The sequence below is a fragment of the Nomascus leucogenys genome, chromosome 12 (genome assembly GCF_006542625.1).
Source record: "Nomascus leucogenys isolate Asia chromosome 12, Asia_NLE_v1, whole genome shotgun sequence".
Classification (NCBI taxonomy): Eukaryota; Metazoa; Chordata; class Mammalia; order Primates; family Hylobatidae; genus Nomascus; species Nomascus leucogenys.
Window position 1 is genome coordinate 16,309,197 of NC_044392.1, and position 19,527 is coordinate 16,328,723.

Genomic DNA, 19,527 nt, shown 5'->3' on the forward strand with positions numbered 1-19,527 from the left:
TGATCGGGAAGAATCAGTAGGTTTTGGTGAGTGAGAAAGGCAAAAAAAAAAAAAAAAGGGAGACTCCAAGCCTGAAATCTAGATTCGAGCTGTGTTTAAAGTCCCCCAGCAGCTACTTCTCCACATCGTTGGGCAGCTCAATCTGGCTGGGGAGAGGGTATCTGGACCTCATTTGGCATGAGGCCTCTCAAGCCATTGGGTTCCTGCTGAAACCATCCTCCCAAAGTCTGCCTGATTCTGTGCATGAAAACTGGGCTCATTCCAACTCCTCTCCTCTGTGCAGGCCTCGGCCCTCACAGCAAAGGCAATTTTCCTGAAAGTTCCCTGGCAGGAAGAGGGGAGCTGTCACACAGAAACACTAAGCCATTGAATTCATAATATCTTTTATTAATATATTATGCTACAAAAATATTTTTGGCAAAATAACATTAATAGCATCTTTCTTTGTCTTCTATTATACTCTTAAAGAACTCTTCATGATAATTCACAGAGGTGAGGGGCAGAGGTGATAAGAGGACATCATGAATACCTTTCAAATACATGCATCTGAAGCCTGTGTTGCACAGTGAATCAACTTGGGGACAAGCTCTGTGAGGCTCAGAAATGGGGCAGGGGCTCTGGCTTCCTCTGTTCTGGGCTAGAGCCTCCTTTGGCTGAATCAGCCCCCGCCCACCCCAGCCACTGGGGACCCAAGATGTCTGAGAGCCCTTTGTCCCTGGCAGCTCACCGGAAACATCTTAGACTTGGATCCCGTTCAAAGCCCACTTTCCCCACAGCAGGACTGGGATGAAGGGGGCCTTCGAGGCATGCTACTCTGTCACCTTTCCCGCCTCCACATGCTTTCAATCCCGTGGCAGCCTGTGGGTCCTGGGAAGAAAGCCAAGCACCTCATCTCCATGGAGGCCCAAGATTGCCCATGTCACCCCTGCCCTCCAGCCCTAGAACCACCCAGGCAGGAAACAAGGTCTTCATTTGACAGATGAGGAAGTGAAGGCTCAGAGAGGGACAGGAACTTGCCCAAGGTTATCCAGCAAAGTGAAGGAGTATCCAGAGTATCTCCAGAAAGGAAGAGCCCAGCTCCCACCTGGAGAAAGAGTGAGGATAGCCAATGCTCCCTGGAAAGAGCCAGGTAGGGTGTCAATCAGTTCTCGTGAACCTTTCTTTCCTCCCCTGTGGTCAGGGAGTGGGGCAGAGTGGGAAGGAGCTCTGGGCTGGGCTGCAGGCCTGGGTTCCAGTTCAGTTCTCCTCCACCTTTCAGAAGTTCCTGGGCCCAAAGGCAGCAGGCAAGCCCAGCTGGGTCGTTGAAGGGGGCGCTGTGAGGGTGGTGGTGGTTGCAGGTGGAGTGGGGAGGCTGGACTCATTCCTGAACCTTACTGGTTTAGACAGCCAGCGGGGTGATTTTTTTTTGGCTGCTCAGATGAATTTCTGGAAAAATAACAATGTTCACAGAACCTGATCATTGCAGAGCCAGGAGGGACCCTCAATGTCATCTACACCAGGCCCTCACCAAAGCGTCAACTCTCCTACCACTTCTTCAGCCAGTGGGCACACTGCCCCTGCTCAAACACCTCTCCCGATGGGAAACTTGCCACCCTCGGGGGCTCCGGGCCATCCCCAGACAGCTTTGGCTTGGTGGAAATTATTCCACTGGCGGAACTAAGGCCTGCCTCTCTCCTTCTTGTCTGCCTTCATTCCTTTCTTCCTCCCCTTCTTTCTGCTTCCTTTCCTTCCTCCCCTTCTTTCTGCTTCCTTTCCTTCCTCTTTCTCTCTCTACACATCTGTTGAGCACCACCTCTGTGTCAAATGAGGACACAAAAGCAAATTCACATGACCCCTGACATTAAGCTACAGTCCAAGAGAGGAGCAGATACATAACTAGATAGTCACAACACTGGGCAGTGGGTATTGTGATAGATGCTAAGAAAGCACAAAGGAATGGGAGGGGGCTTCCTGGAGGAGATGCTATCTGTGTTGATCCTCAATGGATGAGCAGTTACAGGGGAGAGAAGGGAGTTTCCAGGGGTAGGGAGCAGCATGTGTGAAACATCCTGTCTATTCTAGAGATGACTGCACATCACGCTGGCCAGGCACAGGGTAAGAGACATGAGAGACGTGGCTGGTCAGCAGGGTTGGGTCATGAAGGGTCTAGAGGACCCTTCATGGGTGAGGCTGAGGACTTTGGTTCTTATCTCACAGTCACTGAAAAATTATCACCAGCCCCAATTCTGTTGTCTGCCACACAGGATGCCATCAAAGCTGCAATTCCCTAGAGAACTTCTCTTGTCCTTCACAGCATTTTAAATAGACTTTCCTTTAGGTAGAAGGACTTTCCCTCCTCTTTGGGATCCACTGTGACAATGGCCCTGAGCTGGAGATTAGGCAAGTGGGACAAGGGGCCTGAGCACCTAGGCTTGCCCAGGTCTAGCCGAGGCCAGGAAGTTGTAGATAACACAGTATTTAGCACGAAGAAAATATGCTTAGGGTCTTTCAATGCAAGGACAAATTTGCTCATAGACAGCACAAGGTTCCATGCTTCCTAGATCCCAGATCTTTGCCTCTCAGGGCTGGAGGCACCCTCAGCAGCCCTTTGCAGCTCCCTGGCAGCCTGATTCTTCTCCCTCCACTGTGGATGATAGGGCTCTCCCTGTCTTCCTCTGGCTGCTGGTGCATCAGACCCACCACTGGAGGAAGACCTGGGGACATGGCCATTCCGACATGCCCCAGAGAGCCCTTCATCACACAGTCAAGCTTTCATGAGAGATAGAGAACTCAGGGCCACACTAACATGCTGCCCGACCTTAAGCAGATCACTTCACCCGCTGGGTCTCAGGCCTTTCATCTTTCCTGCCTGCCTCACAGTCAAACAGAAAAGTCTAAGAAGCGCACACAAACTTCTCAGAGGAACAGGAGCATTTTATGAGGCACAAAGAACATTTCTGGAAGAAATGTCAGTTAAGTGGTGGATAGATCGTGTCAAAGGTGTGGGTGGCTGCTTATGGAATGGTTGTTCTCTGGCCCAGGATGAGAGAATCCAAGTGCCCCAGCCATGCAGATTCCTGCATATGTGCCTCAAGTCTTTTGGGTCATAAGTCAGCAAGTTGAGTTCATTTCAGACCCTGGCCAGCTGGTGCTCCTCAGGGGTCAGTGGACTTTGGCACCAGATGTCTGACCACATTGGCTCTTGCTCTGGTGTAGGTGCCTGTCTACCCCATCAGTTAGTCCAGCCATCTTTCTTTAAACACTTGAATTAGGGGAAGGGAGAGTTTAGGATCCCCTAATATGCCCAGAGGAGGGATCTGGGAAAGACTAGGGCTGAATCTTCCTGAAGTTAAGGGCCAGGGCGACGTAATCTAGCATTGCGCTGCTTGTCCCATCTTGATAAAGAGTTCCTCTGGGCCAAGGAGAGTGGTTAGATTCAGCTCCAATACAGAGCCTGGCATTGCATGTGCTCAATAATTACACGCTGCATTAATTTACCTTCTTGGCTCAGTGCCTGGCACAGATCTGGGCACACGGTCAGGTGCCTGGATTGTTTACCCAAATGCTTCATCTTTAATTAACCTCAAGCTCCATCTCAATACATCTCATGCCATACTCTGCCCCAAACAGAGAGGAATCTGGCCTGTGTGTTTCTAATTCCTTTACACTTATCTCATCCAAATAGTGCTCTGCACGATCCGTTTGATGTCCAACTTCTGAGCCTGCTTTATAAGTCAGCTAAGCCCCTTCCTGCTCAGAAATAGGAAGTCACATTTTTGCCAAGGATAAACCAACTCCAGCCTGGACTGAGGTCAAGTTCAGTTTAGAGCATGGTGCCCACGGGGCTGGCTGGGCCCTCTAAGGCAGAGCTCCAATCTCCTGCCAGGTCTCAAGCTCAAACACGTCCATCAGGGCTGAGCTGTAAAGAATTCAGCTGCCTGCCAAGATGCCCGTGGGACTCCTGACCATCCCATGAGCTGCCCAGAACTTGCCATCTCAGAAGGGAGACAGCTGCCAAGCTGGGCAAGATGGCACTGGGGCCAATTAGCTGCCATCAAGCCTGCCAAGGGAAACCCACGAAGCTGTAAAGTTGGGGTGCACTGGGCTGGGAGTCAGCAGGCCCACCCGGCTGTGCAGCCTTGGAGAAGTGTCTCCTCTCTGTGGGCCTTATTAGTCCTCCTATTGTTACTACTATCCATCAAGTGAGGGGTCCTTTCTGCTCTCAGGTTCCAGGACTCTGTAATTACTGAGGCACCTGCCCCGTGGGGTTTCAGGCCTGGGAGTTAGCCCACCTGGGTCCTCTGTCTCCTCAACCACCACCTTGAGGAGCCGAGGGGCTAAAGTCTCTCGGAGTCCCTGTCACCTGCCTCCCCACTTGGCTGCTGTGCCTCCCCAGGTGCCCCACAGCTGTGCCCACCTCTCAGCCTCTGATTTGTCAGGAAAACTTCTCATGGGCTCCAAAATCTGGCAAGTCAGGACATGCGACACGTGGCACATGCTGTTGTCAGAGCCCTTTGGCCAGAGGGGTCAACAAAGCAGCCGGCCAAAAGGTTTCTTGGTGGAGTGAAAGCTTGTGCTGGCCCCAGTTTGGGTGAGATCTGCCTCCCTTGGAGCTTCCCTGGCAGAGAGAACGTGGCAGAACAGGGAGCAGGCGGCAGGAACTGTTTTGCATCACACTGATCTGGGGCCATATCCTGGTGGGGGATCTTCAGCAAGTCCCTTCACCTCTTTGGGGGGCTCAGTTTCCTCATCTGTGAAATAGGGATAGTCACATCTCACAGAACTAGCAAAAGGATAAGTGAAGCAAATGTGCAAAGTGCTTGCCATGCTGCAGGCTTTGGACAAATGGCAGCTCTCATCACTATTAACATCATGTGAGTCCTAAGCCCCTGTCTCTAAAACTGCCCTCCTGTGCCCACTCCAGTCCCTCGGCCCAGCTCAATCCATTTAGCCAGGACTTCAACATTGAAACTTCTCCTTTAACCCAAGCTGGATTCATGACACCAGAACAGAGAGGTCTGGATTTATGTCCTCGCTCTCCCACTTGCCGTGTGACCTTGGGCTACCCACCTGGTTCTCTCTGGATCTCAGTTTATTCATCTGTTCCGTGGGGTGGGGACTGCTTTCCTCAGCACCAGTATTCCACCCCCCACCCCAGCGTTTTGGTTGAAAACACTTACCAAGAGCTCTGGAGGGCCAGTTCATAGACACTCAGGGGTTTCAAAGTAGCAGCATTCTCTTTCCTAAATTATCTTCCCAGGCCGCGGGTGCATCCAGCAGAGGGGAGGATGGCCAACGTTCACACCTCTGGCTCCCAAATCCAGCTTCACAAAGGCTAAGCCTGTCTGCCTCCCCCTCCCGCTGAGGGCCCCACAGTGGGAGAAGCCAAACCCAGACCCAGGAGGCTTCGGAGATCCAAGAGCAAGCCAGTCCAGAGCCACAGTCCACAGGAGGTCACTGATGTCCCGGGTTCCCCTCCCAGGCCAGCACTAGGGCTAGGGGGTTGTAACATAGGCCACATAAAAATAGTTTTATCGGTAGAATAAATACATTTTTCTTTTTTAATATGGACATGTATTTTACAAAAGAGCCCCATAGCACTATGGGAAATTAAGATCCTTCTACAAAAAAGAAGATGTAACTTGGGTACAGTAAAGCTCTAGAGTGTCTAGCCAATCCCATCTGGACTGCCCTCAAGGTGTTGGGCACCCCTGGAGGTGGTGGCAGGAGCAGTGGGGTGTGGCCGAAGACCCCTGTATCATTTCTCTGGCTTCTCCACTTGGGGTGGCCGAGGTCAGGAGGGCCCAAGGCTATGCAGCAGGAAGTGGACAGCGATGGTGGTGGCGACGGCGGGGAGGAGGCCCAGGGTGGGTGCCGAGCTGCTGGCAGGCCCTGGTGGGTCCTGCTGTTGTAGCTGGTCTGAGAGCTGGAAGGGGGGCTTGGCGGTCCCCGAGCTGTGGGTGGGCTGCAGGGGCAGCGGTGGCGGCGAGGCGGTGGTGCTGGAAAGGAGGAAGCACATGGCAGAGTGACCATCGGCAGCCTCATCCTGGGCAGAAGCCTTGGGGCTCAGATCTGATTTTTTCAGGTCTATTTTGCCTCATACAATGGAGAAGGGAACAAGGAGCTTGAGCAGGCAAACCGGGCAGCCCAGAGTCACACAACCAGCCTGGCTGAGCTCCAGAGTCCACACGGACCCCCTATGCCAGGCTCTGGGGGATGGGCCAGGCCCTGGCAGCCACAGGTTGTCACCTCTCAGCCACTCAGATGTCACCACTCGAGAGAATGGGTCCCAGGCAGAAAGAATAGTGTTTTGGGGAAATAGATCTGGGGTACCATGGGGTGGTCAGTCATCGAGGTACACAGGTGCCCTGCCTGCTGGTTGCTCTCCCCTTGCAGACCACCAAAACACGCAGAAAACAAGACAAGCAACCTCACCGCATTCCCTGCCATCGTCATAACTACCGCTTGTTGAGCATCCATCATGAGCTCAGCACTTTACAAGCAATATTTCTGGTCCTCATAACAAGTCTTCAAAATGGGTCTCATTGCTCCCTTTCCATGAATGAGAAAACTGAGGCTCAGAGAGGCTGTGTGGTGGCTGGGGAGGCTGCCTGGTGGTCAGGTCCCAGAGGAAAGTGGGAGTGGGACACCATGAGGCAGGAGCCCTGGGTCTGCCTTACTTTGCACAGCTGCAGGATATGTTTAGTGAGAGGTGCAGTCCTTCACGAATTTACAAAAACAGAATCTAGTTTCGGAAATAACAGGTGAGATTCTTGGCTCAAGAAAGCCCATGTGACAGAGAGAGATGGAAGGAGAGTCAGGGCAGGAGCCAACTGGAGGCTGACCTGAGCCCAGCACATGGTGGCCTTGGGAAGCTGGAGGCGGAGGCAGGGGGTACTCAGGGCCAGGTTACTGGCTTAGGTCCCCGAAAGAAACATATAGGAAATGGACAGGCAGAGAGAGACAGAGGCTAACACAGGGACTGAGGAGGGAGTGCCCAACTACAGAGGCCTAGCAGAGAGGTCAGGAGTCTGACAGGAGACCTGCGGACAAGAGGGACAGGCTCTGGGATAGAGAAACAGGCTGGGCCCAGAAGCAATGGCCATGCCTATCCTCGAGGAACCCTGAGCAGGCAGGAGGCAGACAGAGATGCAGATGCAGACAGAGGAACCCACAAGCCCCATCACCCAGAGGGGAGCACCGGGGGGCAGGAGGTAGATGAAGGGAAGGCCATGAGGGCCTCCTGGAAGCAGGGAGGCCACAGTCAGCCTGAAAGGCAGAGTGAATTTAGTTCCAGCATGGGGAGGGCACTCCTGGACGGTGAGAAAAGAACGTACAGAGCCCTGCCCCTGCACCATGCTCTCTGTGAAGCACTGGCCACTCCTTAACCTTTGGACCTCGTGACAACACTGGGAGGCAGGGATGACTGTTGTCCCCATTCCCATTGTACTTAGGAAGAAACTGAGGCACAAAGGGGTTAAGTGGCTTTCCTCCAGGACACAAAGCAGGGCCAGGATCTGAACTGGGCACACAGTAGGTGCTCACTAGCAGATGGGTGGGCAAGAAGCTTGCCCTTCCCTTTGGGCTGGCCAGCCTAGATGGTAGGCTGTAGAAACAGGGCAGGGCAGGCTTCATGGGGTCTGCAGCGTGCGTGCCTTCCTGCCACGCTTCCCACTGCTTGCCCCCCGTCGACAGGCTGCCCTGGGTCACTCTGGGCTGCATTTCCTCGGGCTAGGCCATGAGATCCTAACAGCTGGCCATAATCACAGTGGTGAGAGCCTGTAATCATCACCACCAGAACTCAGTCCAGGCCACCGCCTGGCCAGACGCCTCTCACACAGCCCTGGCTCAGCCTCAGCTAGGCCGGGTGGGCAGGGGAGGGAACCCAGGGCCACCAAGCACATCCTGACTCCACATGGGCTCTTGGCTTGGGAGCAGGTGTCCAAACGGCCTCTGGCACTCTGTCCTGGCTTGATGTATGTCATTAAAGAGAGGGGTCCTCACTCACTGCCCCGTCCCTCTCTCCCTCTACTCTCTTCTGGTGATGCTCTGGCCTTCAGCACGTACCCTGCAGCTTGCATAAGGTTCCTTTCAACCTGGTGTGATGTGCCATGATCTTCTGTCTTTAGAGAGACTCCAGGGAACTATCAGGAGGGGAGGGAGCAAACTCTTCTTCCACCCAGAGGATGCAGGCATGGCGTTTCTGAGTAGAGTGTGTGTGTGTGGAACGGCGGGGGGAGGGCCAAGTGGCTTCCAATGTCCCTTACCCACAGAATGGAGCATGTTGTGCCTCCCACCCTGTGCTAGCCTGATCTGGCCTGACTGCCCTCCCCTTTCATGGTTCTCTCAACACATACCACCCTCTCCATCACACCTACAGTCTTGCTGCCATTTTCCTACTCACCTTTGAAGGCCAGACTCAATGCCCTTCCCCTGGAGGCCTTCTTTGATCTGCCTTCCATCCCTCAATGCCACCTGGGGCGGTTAAGGCTTCCCCCAAACCTTGTACATTTCTCATTGACCTCTCTGTGTTGTAGATCTCCATTTATTATATGTGGTTTGCATGCGCTTCTATATGTAACGTGCTTCGAACAGTGCCTGGCACACAAGAAGTGCTAGATGAGGTTGGCTCTTTTTAGCATCATTATTAATATTTTTGTGTCTGTGTCTCTCCTAATAATAACACCTTCCACTTACAGTGGCTGGCAGACATTGCTTGGTGCTAGACAAGTGTTATGTTATTATTATTCCCCTTTCTAAGGTGTGGAAACTGAGCTTGAAGGACTTCAGATTTCTTGCAAGAGACAGTGTCTCCCCAGCCTGAGGCAGGCCAAGGATCTGGCCCTGACTGAACAGATGAGCAAACCCCTGATGGAGGGCCCATGAGCAAAGCGTGGGTGCTTCCGGCTGAGAGCTCTCAAACCCGCAGATGGAGGCTTGCCAGGCGGGGACACTGAGGCCTCATCTGGCCTCAGCCCCTGGAGGGGATTAGTGCCTGTGCCAGGCAGGGATCATTACCTCAGCCTCTTTCCTCCCTTTTTTTCCTAATGAAAACAAAAACAAAAATAATAAAAAGAAACCCACATACAAAACACAAGAAGTCCATAAAAAGTCCTCCTAGCTGCTGCCCCATCTTTTCAGCCTGAGGAACTGTTGGTTTGGTGGGCTGGCTTCAGGACAGCAGGCTGGTGTGCCCCTTGAGGTGCCCGGCGCTGGGGCCCCCACCGTCAGAAGGCGAGACCAAGTAGGAGTTATGAATACTATGTCTCACAAGGCGCCCGAAGGCATTTTCTTTCACACTTTGAAAACCAAAGATGAAAACTCCCGCTTGGAGCCTGAGCGGGCTTTTTATTGCTTGGAAGGAGTCCCAGAGAAATGGGGCAGGACTGGTGGGCGAGTGGAGGACAAGCCCCTCCAAATGCCCCCAGCCCACCTCCTGGGCCTGACTCTGCTCACAAAGCTCAGTCCCCCAGTCCAGATCCCCACCCCTTCCTAGGCTCACAATGGGGGAAACTGTCTCATGGCAAAGCGGCCTCAAAGCCAAACCAAACACTGCAAGTGTTCTCAGGCTCCACAGATGGCTGGCACCAAGAGGCCGCGTCGGCTCTGAGTCAACAGGGACCCCAAAGTGGGGAAGAGGCCCTCTGCTTGGGCAGAAGGCAGAAGTCTGGCTCTAGGCTGCAGTGCGTTCCTGGCTTGCTGTGTGACTTTGGGCAAGTGCTATCCTCTAGACCTCAGTTTCCCCATCAACACAATGAACAGGAACAGACCCATGGACTTTAAAATGTTTCCTAGCAGCAGAAGCCAGAGCGAGATCTTAGGTAGAGGCCCGAGGCAGAAAGCAAGGCTGTGTGTGTCTGAGACGCTGTCGGTTGTCTGACCATGAGGCACCTCCAAGGGGCTCCCTGGAGCAGGGGTGGATCTTGGCACTAGAGGGTCTCTGAGAGCCATCCCAGTCTAGGTTCCGGGCATCCTGAGCCTTCTTGCCAGTACAAGGGGCTGGTGGGCTGTGCCCTGACTGACCTCCTTAGAGAGCTTCAAGGAGACACAGAGGAGACCAGATTTGGGGCACACAGGGCCTGGGTCACAGGTGGCCCTCTGCCTGGGGATAGAGATCTCACTGCGACCACTTAGCGGAGACCCTGTTGTGATTCCAGTCTGGGCCTCAGCCTCCCTGGGCCAAGCAGGTCGGATGAGAGATCCAAAGCAACTGGTTTGCCTGCAGCTCTGGATATCTAGGACTTTGGGATATCTAGGGCTCCTCCCGCCTCCACACCTTTGTCCACGTGGTCTTCTGTGCTGGGAATGCCTTCACGCCTTGCTCAGCCTCACTGGGCCATGACTTATCAATTCCATCTTGGGCACAGGGCAGACAGGCTTGTTTTCTAATAGCTTCATAGCAGCCATAGCTGGAAGGGCCTGTCTGTCCCTCAGATGGGAAACTGGGCCCAGAGAGGAAACGGGACTTGCCAAGATCACTCAGGAGAACTGAGGCAGGGTGTCCGGACTGTGGCTCCGGGGCTCTTCGGTGGCACCACACTGGGAGCCATCTGTCCCTGGCCATGACACGAGACTTTTCCTCTTCCTGTCCCTCACTAGCACTAAATGCAGTATGTGCCCAACATGTTCCTGTTACACTGGGGGAAGTTCACGGCACCCACCCAATGCCTCATTTAAGGGTTCAGGCCGAAGGCCCTTTCTGCTAGGGTAGGGGGCTGGTCATCTCAGACCAGAGACTCTGAAAGTCACAGGCGTCAATACGAGCTGCAACCGTTAGCGAGTGTTACTGGTGGTCTGATGCCAGCTTCAAGCTTACGAGCATCATCTCACATAGTCTCTAAGTCTCAAAGCAAGTAAAAGAGGGGACTGGATTTGAACCCCATTCTGCCTGAATCTGTCTGTTTTTATTCATTGGATGATCCTGCTTCCCATTCTCGTGGGGGCATCTTCTACCTCTAATCTGATGGGGTCATCTTCTGCCTCTAATCTAATGGGGTCCTGTCCTCACCTGGAGACTCTGCCCATCTCGAACCATCCCAGAAGGAGGCCTGGCTGTGCTATGGGGAACTGGAGCTGGAGAATCTGGAGGCAGGAGGCAGACACTGCGTCTGTTCCCTTCTTTGAGAGCTCTAGCCATCTGCTCAAACTTCAGGGGAAGCTGAGACCCAGAAGGCAATGACCCTGAGGCACATGTGTCCTGCACACCCTCCCCCTGCATGGTGGAACCAAGGCTCTGCATCTGTCTTGTCACCCACCTCTGTACCCTGCTTTGGGCCATGCCTGGCACTGGGAAGGTAGTCTCTTCCCTACACCTGGCCAGCATGACTTGCCCAAGGACTTCCAATCTAGATGGCCCAGACATTCTGCTCCCTATTTATGAAACTCCCCTTCCTCTCCCATGTCAGCTGTGGACTTGGAGAATCAGAGCTGGTATGACCTCCAAAGATCCATCAAGGCCCTAACTGCACAAAAGGAGAAACTGAAGGAGTGCTACAGGTCCCACACTGCACAGAAATGACCTCTACCCTGTTTCAGAGCACCCTGGTCACAGCCCTGCCCTTCCCCCAAGCCTGGCTCTCAGAGGTGGGGGTTCCCCAAGAATATTCTACCACTGCACAGCCAACTGTGGACACATGCTTCGTCTGCCCTTTCCATGGGTCCCCACAAATCATCCTGCCATGGGCTACTGCTTCTCTAAACTTCCTCCAGTGTGTGTTTACATCTCGGGTAATGAGGGGCAAGGGGGAGGCCAGCCTGTTCCAGGTGGCACCTGGGACGGGCGCTCCAGGCGCATCCCTGGCTCACTCCCTCCTTCTCACACTTGCTCCCAGCCCAACCCAGATCTGATTCTCACGGCCTCCCGGCCTAGAGTATGAGTGAGGACTCGCAGTCTGTGCTACTGCGTCAGGACAGGGGCACCCACCGGCACTGCGTGGAGGAAGGGAGGGCTTAGCTGGGCCGGGGAGAGGGGGAAGGGCAACCACATGGTGCTGGGTGATGACAGCGACCCTTAGAGTCAGGCAGGTCTGCCTGACTCTCTGCCTGGCCTTAGGCAAGTTACCTAACCTGCTGAGTCTGTTTCCTCTGGGATAAAATAGGCCTACCTTCCACAATTCCTGACAGAAAAAGGGACAGAATGGAGGCAGGTATCTGGCACAGTAGGGGAAGCTTGACAAATATCCACTGGCACCCCACTCCAAGCAGAGAGAGGAGCAGGACGAAGGTGTGGAGGTGGGACGGGGCACCTCGGGTGGCACACAGCCTGGTGAGGACAGCGGCAGCAGACCCCGAGGAAACAGGGTGGTGGCTGAGGCAGAAAGAAGGTGAAGGCGCTGCATCTGGGCTGAGCAGCGGCGTGGGGGGCACTGTAGGACCCCAGGGTGAGGAGCGGCCATGCGGGAGGGCACTAGGGGCCAGGACGACAGGTGCAAGACGAGCTGGGAGAGGTGATGGGGAGGAGGGGATGGCTCCAATGGGGCTTCGGAGGAGAAAAATGAGAAATGGGAGTAAAAGCTTCCCCAAAAATGGTTTTGTTAGAAGGACTATCAATGGGCCCCAGGTCACCCCCAGAGAGCTCTCATCTGCTTCTCTTAGAAAATTGGAAACCTGGGGACTGCAGGAGGGTGGGGCGAGTCCCCTGGGAGCAACGGAGACTGTGCCCTGCATCTAGGCCTCTCAGGGAGCTCAGGGCCTGCTCCCCTAGAAGCGGCAAGAAATTCCAACAAACAGGCTGCCAGGCGGTGGTGGAAACTTTCTTCTCCAACCCAACCAGATGGAATAAAGTTAGCCAACTGCAATTTACCTGTGGGGATAGAGAAGGGGCTCCCTTCTTGCCAAAGAAAAGCTGTTTTCTTCTCCTGAAATCAGGCTCTGTGTTTCGGAGCTATGTGTTGTGAGAAGGAAGCCGTTTGGAGTCATTTGCTGAAATTTACCTTTCAGACATGGTTAGGGGCTGGAGCTCCATTGCTGGAGCTGACAGCCCAGCTTCCCGTCACCCCATGGGCTGGCCCCACCGCTGGCCAGGTCTCCTGATCACCCTGGTGTGTTGATCAGGACTCTGAGTGACCAGCCTAATTGGAACTTTTAATGGGCTGCCAGCTCCTTCACTTGCCTCAAGCCTCCTTGGCAGCCTGCAAACCCTCCCTGCCACTGACGAAAGTGGCTCTCAGTAACTCTATGCCCTCACTCCCGATTAGAAGGGGGAGGCCCATGCTGGGCACGTGACCCAAATGTGTCATAGCCAATATAGGCACAGTAATGCCTTAGGCAGGCAGGGTGATATGGTTAGGCTGTGTCTCCACCCAAATCTCATCTTGAATTGTAACTCCCATAATTCCCACGTGTTGTGGGAGGGACCTGGTGGGAGATAATTGAATCATGGGGGCGGTTTCCCCCATACTATTCTTGTGGTGGTGAATAAGTCTCATGAGATCTGAAGGTTTTATAACCCCTCTCACTTGGTTCTCATTCTCTCTTTGCCTGCTGCCACGTAAGATGTGGCTTTGCTCCTCCTTGCCTTCTGCCATGATTGTGAGGCTTCCTCAGCCATGTGGAACTGTGAGTCAATGAAACCTCTTTTCTTCATAAATTACCCAGTCTCGGGTATGTCTTTATTAGCAGCGTGAGAACAGACTAATACACAGGGCCAGGTTCTGCAGAAGTACATTTCTCAGTAACCCAAGGTTCTCTGAAACCAATGCCCAAAGGATCAATGGGCTTGACTCCTATTTGCTGGAAGTCTTTTAAAGATAGTGTGTACCCCACAGTTTACGATAAAGGGCTGGACCATGTCAACACTTTGTCATTGGCTCTGAGACCTGGCTGTAGGAGATTCATGAAGTGCAAAGTGCAAGAGGCAGCCCTTGATTCCTTGTGGTGACCCTGGTCAAACCCTCTCCGACTCGGGCCTTGGTTCACCATCTATAATGCAGAGCGTAGTCAGGGTTTCCCACAGCTGCTCAGAAGAATCTCCAGGTGTACTCGCAACTTACAGATTCTCAGGCCCTTGTCCTGCACATTCTGATACATGAGGTCTGCGGTGGGGCCTGAGAATCTGTTTATTTAACAAGTAGCCAAGGTGATTCTCTCTAGGGTTTTGGGGGAAAATCCTGGATGGTGATCTCTAGGGTCCAGACACAGAGTCTGAGGCTCCCTCTCATAGAGACTCTGAGATGCAGACTGTATGACTGCTGAGCATGGCATATTCAGGGCTGGGCCACTGCAGTGGGTAGGACTCCACCCCATCACTGACAGTCCCTCCCTGGGACATTCCCTGTGCTCTAGCAACACTGTTCACTAAATATGGAGATTCCTGCCAAAAAGTGGAATCTAGGGAAACTCCTGTGTACTGAGATTGCAGGCAGAGGTTGGAAGACAGCATCCTGGTCACAGCAGGACTTTGGTGACAGACAAGCTGAGGTGGGTGGTAGAGGTGGCAGGAGGGGATATAGGAAGAGGACAGAAGGGTCTCCGTGCATTAGGATGATTTCTTGTATCTGCCCATTTTCAACAAGATATATCACAAATCCCCCATGCACTCCTAAGACAGAGCCCACAGCTTCAACGGCATTGATCACCATCTATCCCATCTCTCTCTTAGAGCACGGTCCCCTTTGCAGCCTTCCTGCCACGGTGTCGGCTACTCACACCTTCTAGGCACAGGGAGCTCATGCCTTTTGGCTTAGCCAGCTTGTTCCATTTTCTCCTAGTTTCACCTCCAGTCCGTGGGACAAATGGCACCCTGTTTGTATAAGTGTGTCCCAGGAAAGTTGAGTGCAAAGCAGATTTGTGCACTGTGCCTGAAGAAAGCTTCTATTTCCTCACCTTTAAGATGCAGAGAATTGTACTTGTTGAATTGCTTTTGTTTTGAGGATAAAACTAAAAAATCAGATGTGAACGTGCTGTAGAAAGCCACCTGCCACACTTCCTTAGAGCAGGGCTGGCCTGACGACAGTGTGCCCAGCTGTGGGGGGTTCAGGGTATACTACCCCAGGTGCAGACGCCCAGCTCCTGGGCAGACCTGCCCTCCCTGGCTCACCTGTCCTCGATGCGGACCCAGAGGTCATTGAACTGCCGCGGCCGCTGGTGTGTGCTCTGCTTCTTGTGCCACTTCCTCTGCCGGCCAAACTCCTCCAGCTGGCTGAGGCTGTCGGGGAGCAGGAGGTGTGGGGACAGGGCTGGATCCTCATCCTCTGGTAGGGCGGTGGGGGTCACGGAAGGTGCTTCGGAGACAGCGGCAGCTGGGGTCACTGGGGCCGGGCTCGTCGAGGTCCCCTCAGGAGAGGGCGCTGGGCTCTGGGGGCCAGGGCTGGAAAGAGGTAATGGCACATGGGGCACATGTGTTGGAGAATGTCATCCATGTGTGGCAGGGAATACAATCCAATTCAGTGGGAATTTGTCATGGCAGGAGAAAGTGCCAGGGTGCCCCTGCTGGGCCCGGTGACAGCAGCCCAGGAAAACCTCGTCTGGTGCTGAGAGCCAGTGCTTTGAGTCACGCTTTCATTTGTTTAGTCGACGGTTATTTACTGAGCACCAACTCTGTCCCAGGCACTTTTTTAGGAGGTGGGTATCAGCATGATGCAAACAGACAATGCCTCTGATCTCTGAGAGCTTACATTCCAAAGCAGAAGACAGAGAGTAAAACAGATGATGTCAGACACTGCCAACTGCTGAAGAGCAAATAAAACAGAGACAGGTGTGAGAGTGGGGGTGAAGGGTGCTGCTCAGGGAAGGTGGTCTGGTCACCAGCAGGTGATATTTGAGCCCAGGCTAGGAAGAGGGGAGGGAGCGAGCCCTGGGTAGGTCTCTGGGGCATATCTGAGCTTGGTCAGGGTCTCATTTATTCAACAACTCTGGCTGAGACTTTAGGTGAGTTTAACCTCACTGCGCCTCAGTCTCCTACTCTGTGAAATGAGGGTGTTGAAGCCTGTATCTCACAGGGTACTTCATCAGGATTATGAAGGTGAACACCGGCAAAGCACCGAGAACAGTGTCTGGCAAATAGTAAGCAGCCAAAACATTTAAGTAATTAATATTATTAGCATTGTGCATTCATCCAACCCTCCATTGATACATTCAATACACATTTCCTGTGCACCTTTTCAGTGGAGCAAAGACTGTGTTAAGTAGTCAGAGTTTGAGCTGGAGGTAGAGTGATGTGGGTCCACAGCCCGACTCCACAACTTGCAGGCCGTATGACGAAGGGCAAGTTACTTAATCGTCTCAAGCAGCAATGAGCTGTAGCACAAGAATAATAATACTACCTACTTCATGGGGTTGTCATGAGGATGAATGGGATGACGTCTTAACACAGTGCCTGGCACATAAGCCTCTCTTGGATGTTGGCCGACAAGCAAATAGACCTGGCTGTCAGGCAGGTGCTAAGGTGTCATTTGTCACATTGTGGAATTCATGTTTTATACTGGGGCATACACGTGCACCGCTTAGCTCAAGGGCACCCTCTGTTTTTCTCCCTTTTATTCTTTCCTCTCCAGGGCCACAGTAGAATTTGTTTTAGGGACATGTGATCCTGGGAGAAGGTTGGGAATGGTTTCAGGAATTGTGGCTGAGTGAGCAGCTTGCAAGGTTAGGCAGTACCCAAGACAGCAGGCAGGCCGTCTTCCCAGCTCACTCTCACACGGCACGATGGGTGAGGAGCTTCTCTCTTTGAAGGAAAGAAGGCCATCAGCTCAGCCTCTCCTCCCCTACCCCCATGGCAACCCCAGATTCTCAGGATTCAGGCTGCCTGGAGATGCCGCAGCTGCTGGGGAGATAATTCAAAACAGTCAGACAAAAAGCTAGATCCAGGAAGCACCTGTGGCCGATGATGGCTTTTATTGTTGGAGCCTCCTCAGCATCCCTGCCCCCCTCCGCCCTGCCAGCTCCCTTGCTCCCCCGCGCAGGAGGCTAAGGCTGAGAGTCCTTGGAGCAGAGCTCATGGGGGAGCTGTGGAGGGCCCCCTCCCCTAATGCCTGGGCTCTGAGATGAATAGGAGGCTAGCCTCACTGGCCTGCCTGCCTCCCCTGCCCTGGCCAGAACAGACACAATGAGCTTCAAGGGGAAGGTCCTTGGGGCTGCTGGGATGAGGGCTGGGGTGAGGGGAGAGGAGGGAAACTTGAAGAAGGCTTTGTCCCTGAGGCTACCTTGGAATCCCCACCCCTCAAACACATGCTTGCCCCTGGCCCCCAGTACAAACTAATGCGTGCTGGGCTCAAACGGTTCAGGCAGGAAGAGCAGCCTTGTCAGTTTGACTCTGATGAGAAGTGGTGGGAGACTGGGATGAAGTCCCAATGTGGGGGTTTATCGAGACCTCAGGTCACCCTCAGAGCTGGTACAGGAAGTAACAGGAGTTCAGGGAGGCCCTAGAGCCAGACTGCCACTTACACTGCTGTGTGTCCTTCTCCAAGTGACTTCACCTCTCTGGGCCTCATGTTTCTCAAGGATAAGGCGGGGAAACTCATAGCTCTGACCTCACAGGGCTGTTATGCAGATTAAATGAGTTAAAAGGTCTTAGAGCCTGGTATGGAGCGAGCAGTTAATAAATATTGGCTATGAGGGTCCAAGCTTCTTTCAAACTCCGGGTCTTTATGCTGGAGCATGAGCTGCATGGAACCCTGGAGTCTGAGGATCCTGTCACTGACCTCTGCGGCTCCCCGGGACTCAGAGCCTGGCTCTTGCTGGCACCTCTCGTGCCCAGCCTGGTGCTGGTGCTGTGGAACCACAGATGGACTGAGCTGGTCCCTACCCTCGGGCAGCTCCTAGACTGTGGGGGTGGGGGTTAGAAGACCTGGCAGGAACAGCGATGGCCACTAGTGGCTATTTGAGCAGGGTGGGTATGTCCTGACAGGGAAGTTAGGGGTGAGGGGCATAGCCAGAGACAGCAACTGAGAAGGTGAGGACCAGGAGTGGGTGGGGCAGCAGGGCTGCCACAGAGTGGGGCTGTGACCCAGGAAAGAGACCAGGGCCCTGCTCATCCTCCCAGTACCGCCTTGATTCAGAGCCAGGGCAGCCACAGAGTCTTCTAAGCAGCACCCAGGAATTCTACTGAGTCCCTTTACCCCTGACCCAACCCACCATCTCTAAATCATAAGCACCTCTCCAGTCCTAACGTTGCCCCCACTCCCACCTGTGCTCTGGCCCTGCTGTCACCTAGAGCCAAGAAGGCTCACCAGCTCCTTCCCAATCTCCTGCCTCCAGCCCAGCCTTTCCATTCTTGCTTCCTGGTAGATACTCGCCTCTGCCTCACCAGAAGCTTCTTCACAGCTCTCCTGAAAGCCTGGGCAGGAAGGCAGGGTCAGTGAGGGCCAAGGCACCCCCAGATGCCCCAGTGGCTTACCTATGTATGGCCTGCCCGGCGGGTGTGTGGTCCACCTCCAGCCCCGCCTGCCGCAGGATGTCGATGACTGTGTTGTTCCCCAGAAAGTGACCTGGAACACAAGCGACAAAAGGGGCTCAGCCACATGCCAGGCCACCGGCCACAGGGGACTGCCCCAGGCCAGCCCCTAAGTTTGTATCTGGGCCAGCGACCTACACCAAAGTCAATGCCCCAGACTCCCTGAGAGGCAGTATGGCATAGAAGGTAAGACATGGTCCTGGTGCCACCCTGCCTGGGTTCAAATCCTGGCTCCGCCGTTCATTAACTTCATCTCCCCATGCCTCTGTTTCCTCATCTGCAATGTGAGAATGGCTATCATAGCAACATCCAGGGTTGCTGTGTGGATTACAAGAAACAGCTCCCTGCATGTAGTAAGGGCTCTCCGTGCTTCCTGGTGCATCTCTGTGCCTCATACCATGAAGCTGACCCCAGCCCCCAACTGTCCAGGCTGGGACAGCCTCCAGCAGTCACTCAAAGCCCAGCTCCAGGGAACCCTCAAGCCCCTAGCAGGGCTATGGCTCATCTTGGTAAGTTCTACCAGCAACTCAGGCCTCCCTTCTTTAGCATGGGAGTGGGCTTCTGTGTGTTCCTCCTCATGTGGGCCTCCTCACTCAGCTCCCAGGGAGCAGAGATGGCATCTCCACTGCCCTGCACAGGCTCAGCACCTACTGGCTGCATTTACACACTCATCCGCCCAGTATCTGTGGAGAACACCCTATGGGCCAGGTCCTGGGGCTCACTGAGGTGTAAGATCCCAGCAGGGGTAACCAAAAAACCCCGACTGATTGCAGGGCCTGGCAGACAGTGACAGTGACCTAGAGCAGGCACAAACACAGAACTGAACCCTCCAGAGGTGTGTGTGGGGAGAGGGGCTGGCCTCCATCTCAGTCCCCTCCTCACTATTCATTCATTCAGCAAACGTTCATGACAACCTTGCTCTGTGGTCAGTTCTGCGCTAGGCACAGTGAATACAGAAATGGGCAATTTAGTTGAAAGCCCCAGATGGGAGTGGAAATCGTCTTCCTGTGTTGGAATGCAGGCTTGATGTCTGAGTACTCAGGGGAGCCTCTCCTGGGCTCTGGTTGGGAAGAACCCACAGGAGGCCCAGTGGCTGTGGACACAGGAGGTGCTGGGAGTCAGCACTCTGGGATGTCCCTCTGCCTCGGGGGCCTCAG

General features: G+C 53.9%; 1 protein-coding gene across 1 annotated transcript in view; it reads right to left on the bottom strand.

Annotated features, from left to right (window-relative positions):
* Positions 1-366: 366 nt before the first annotated feature.
* The window catches only part of TRABD2B (TraB domain containing 2B), a 247,774-nt gene continuing 228,613 nt past the window's right edge, over positions 367-19,527 (bottom strand). Inside the window, exons 5-8 of the mRNA XM_030823909.1 lie at positions 18,314-18,404; positions 15,017-15,286; positions 5,160-5,978; positions 367-1,115 (exon numbers count right to left, since the gene is read on the bottom strand). Coding sequence (XP_030679769.1) covers positions 5,774-5,978; positions 15,017-15,286; positions 18,314-18,404 — 566 coding nt within the window. The 3' untranslated portion in view covers positions 367-1,115; positions 5,160-5,773. The remainder of the gene's footprint in view (positions 1,116-5,159; positions 5,979-15,016; positions 15,287-18,313; positions 18,405-19,527) is intronic.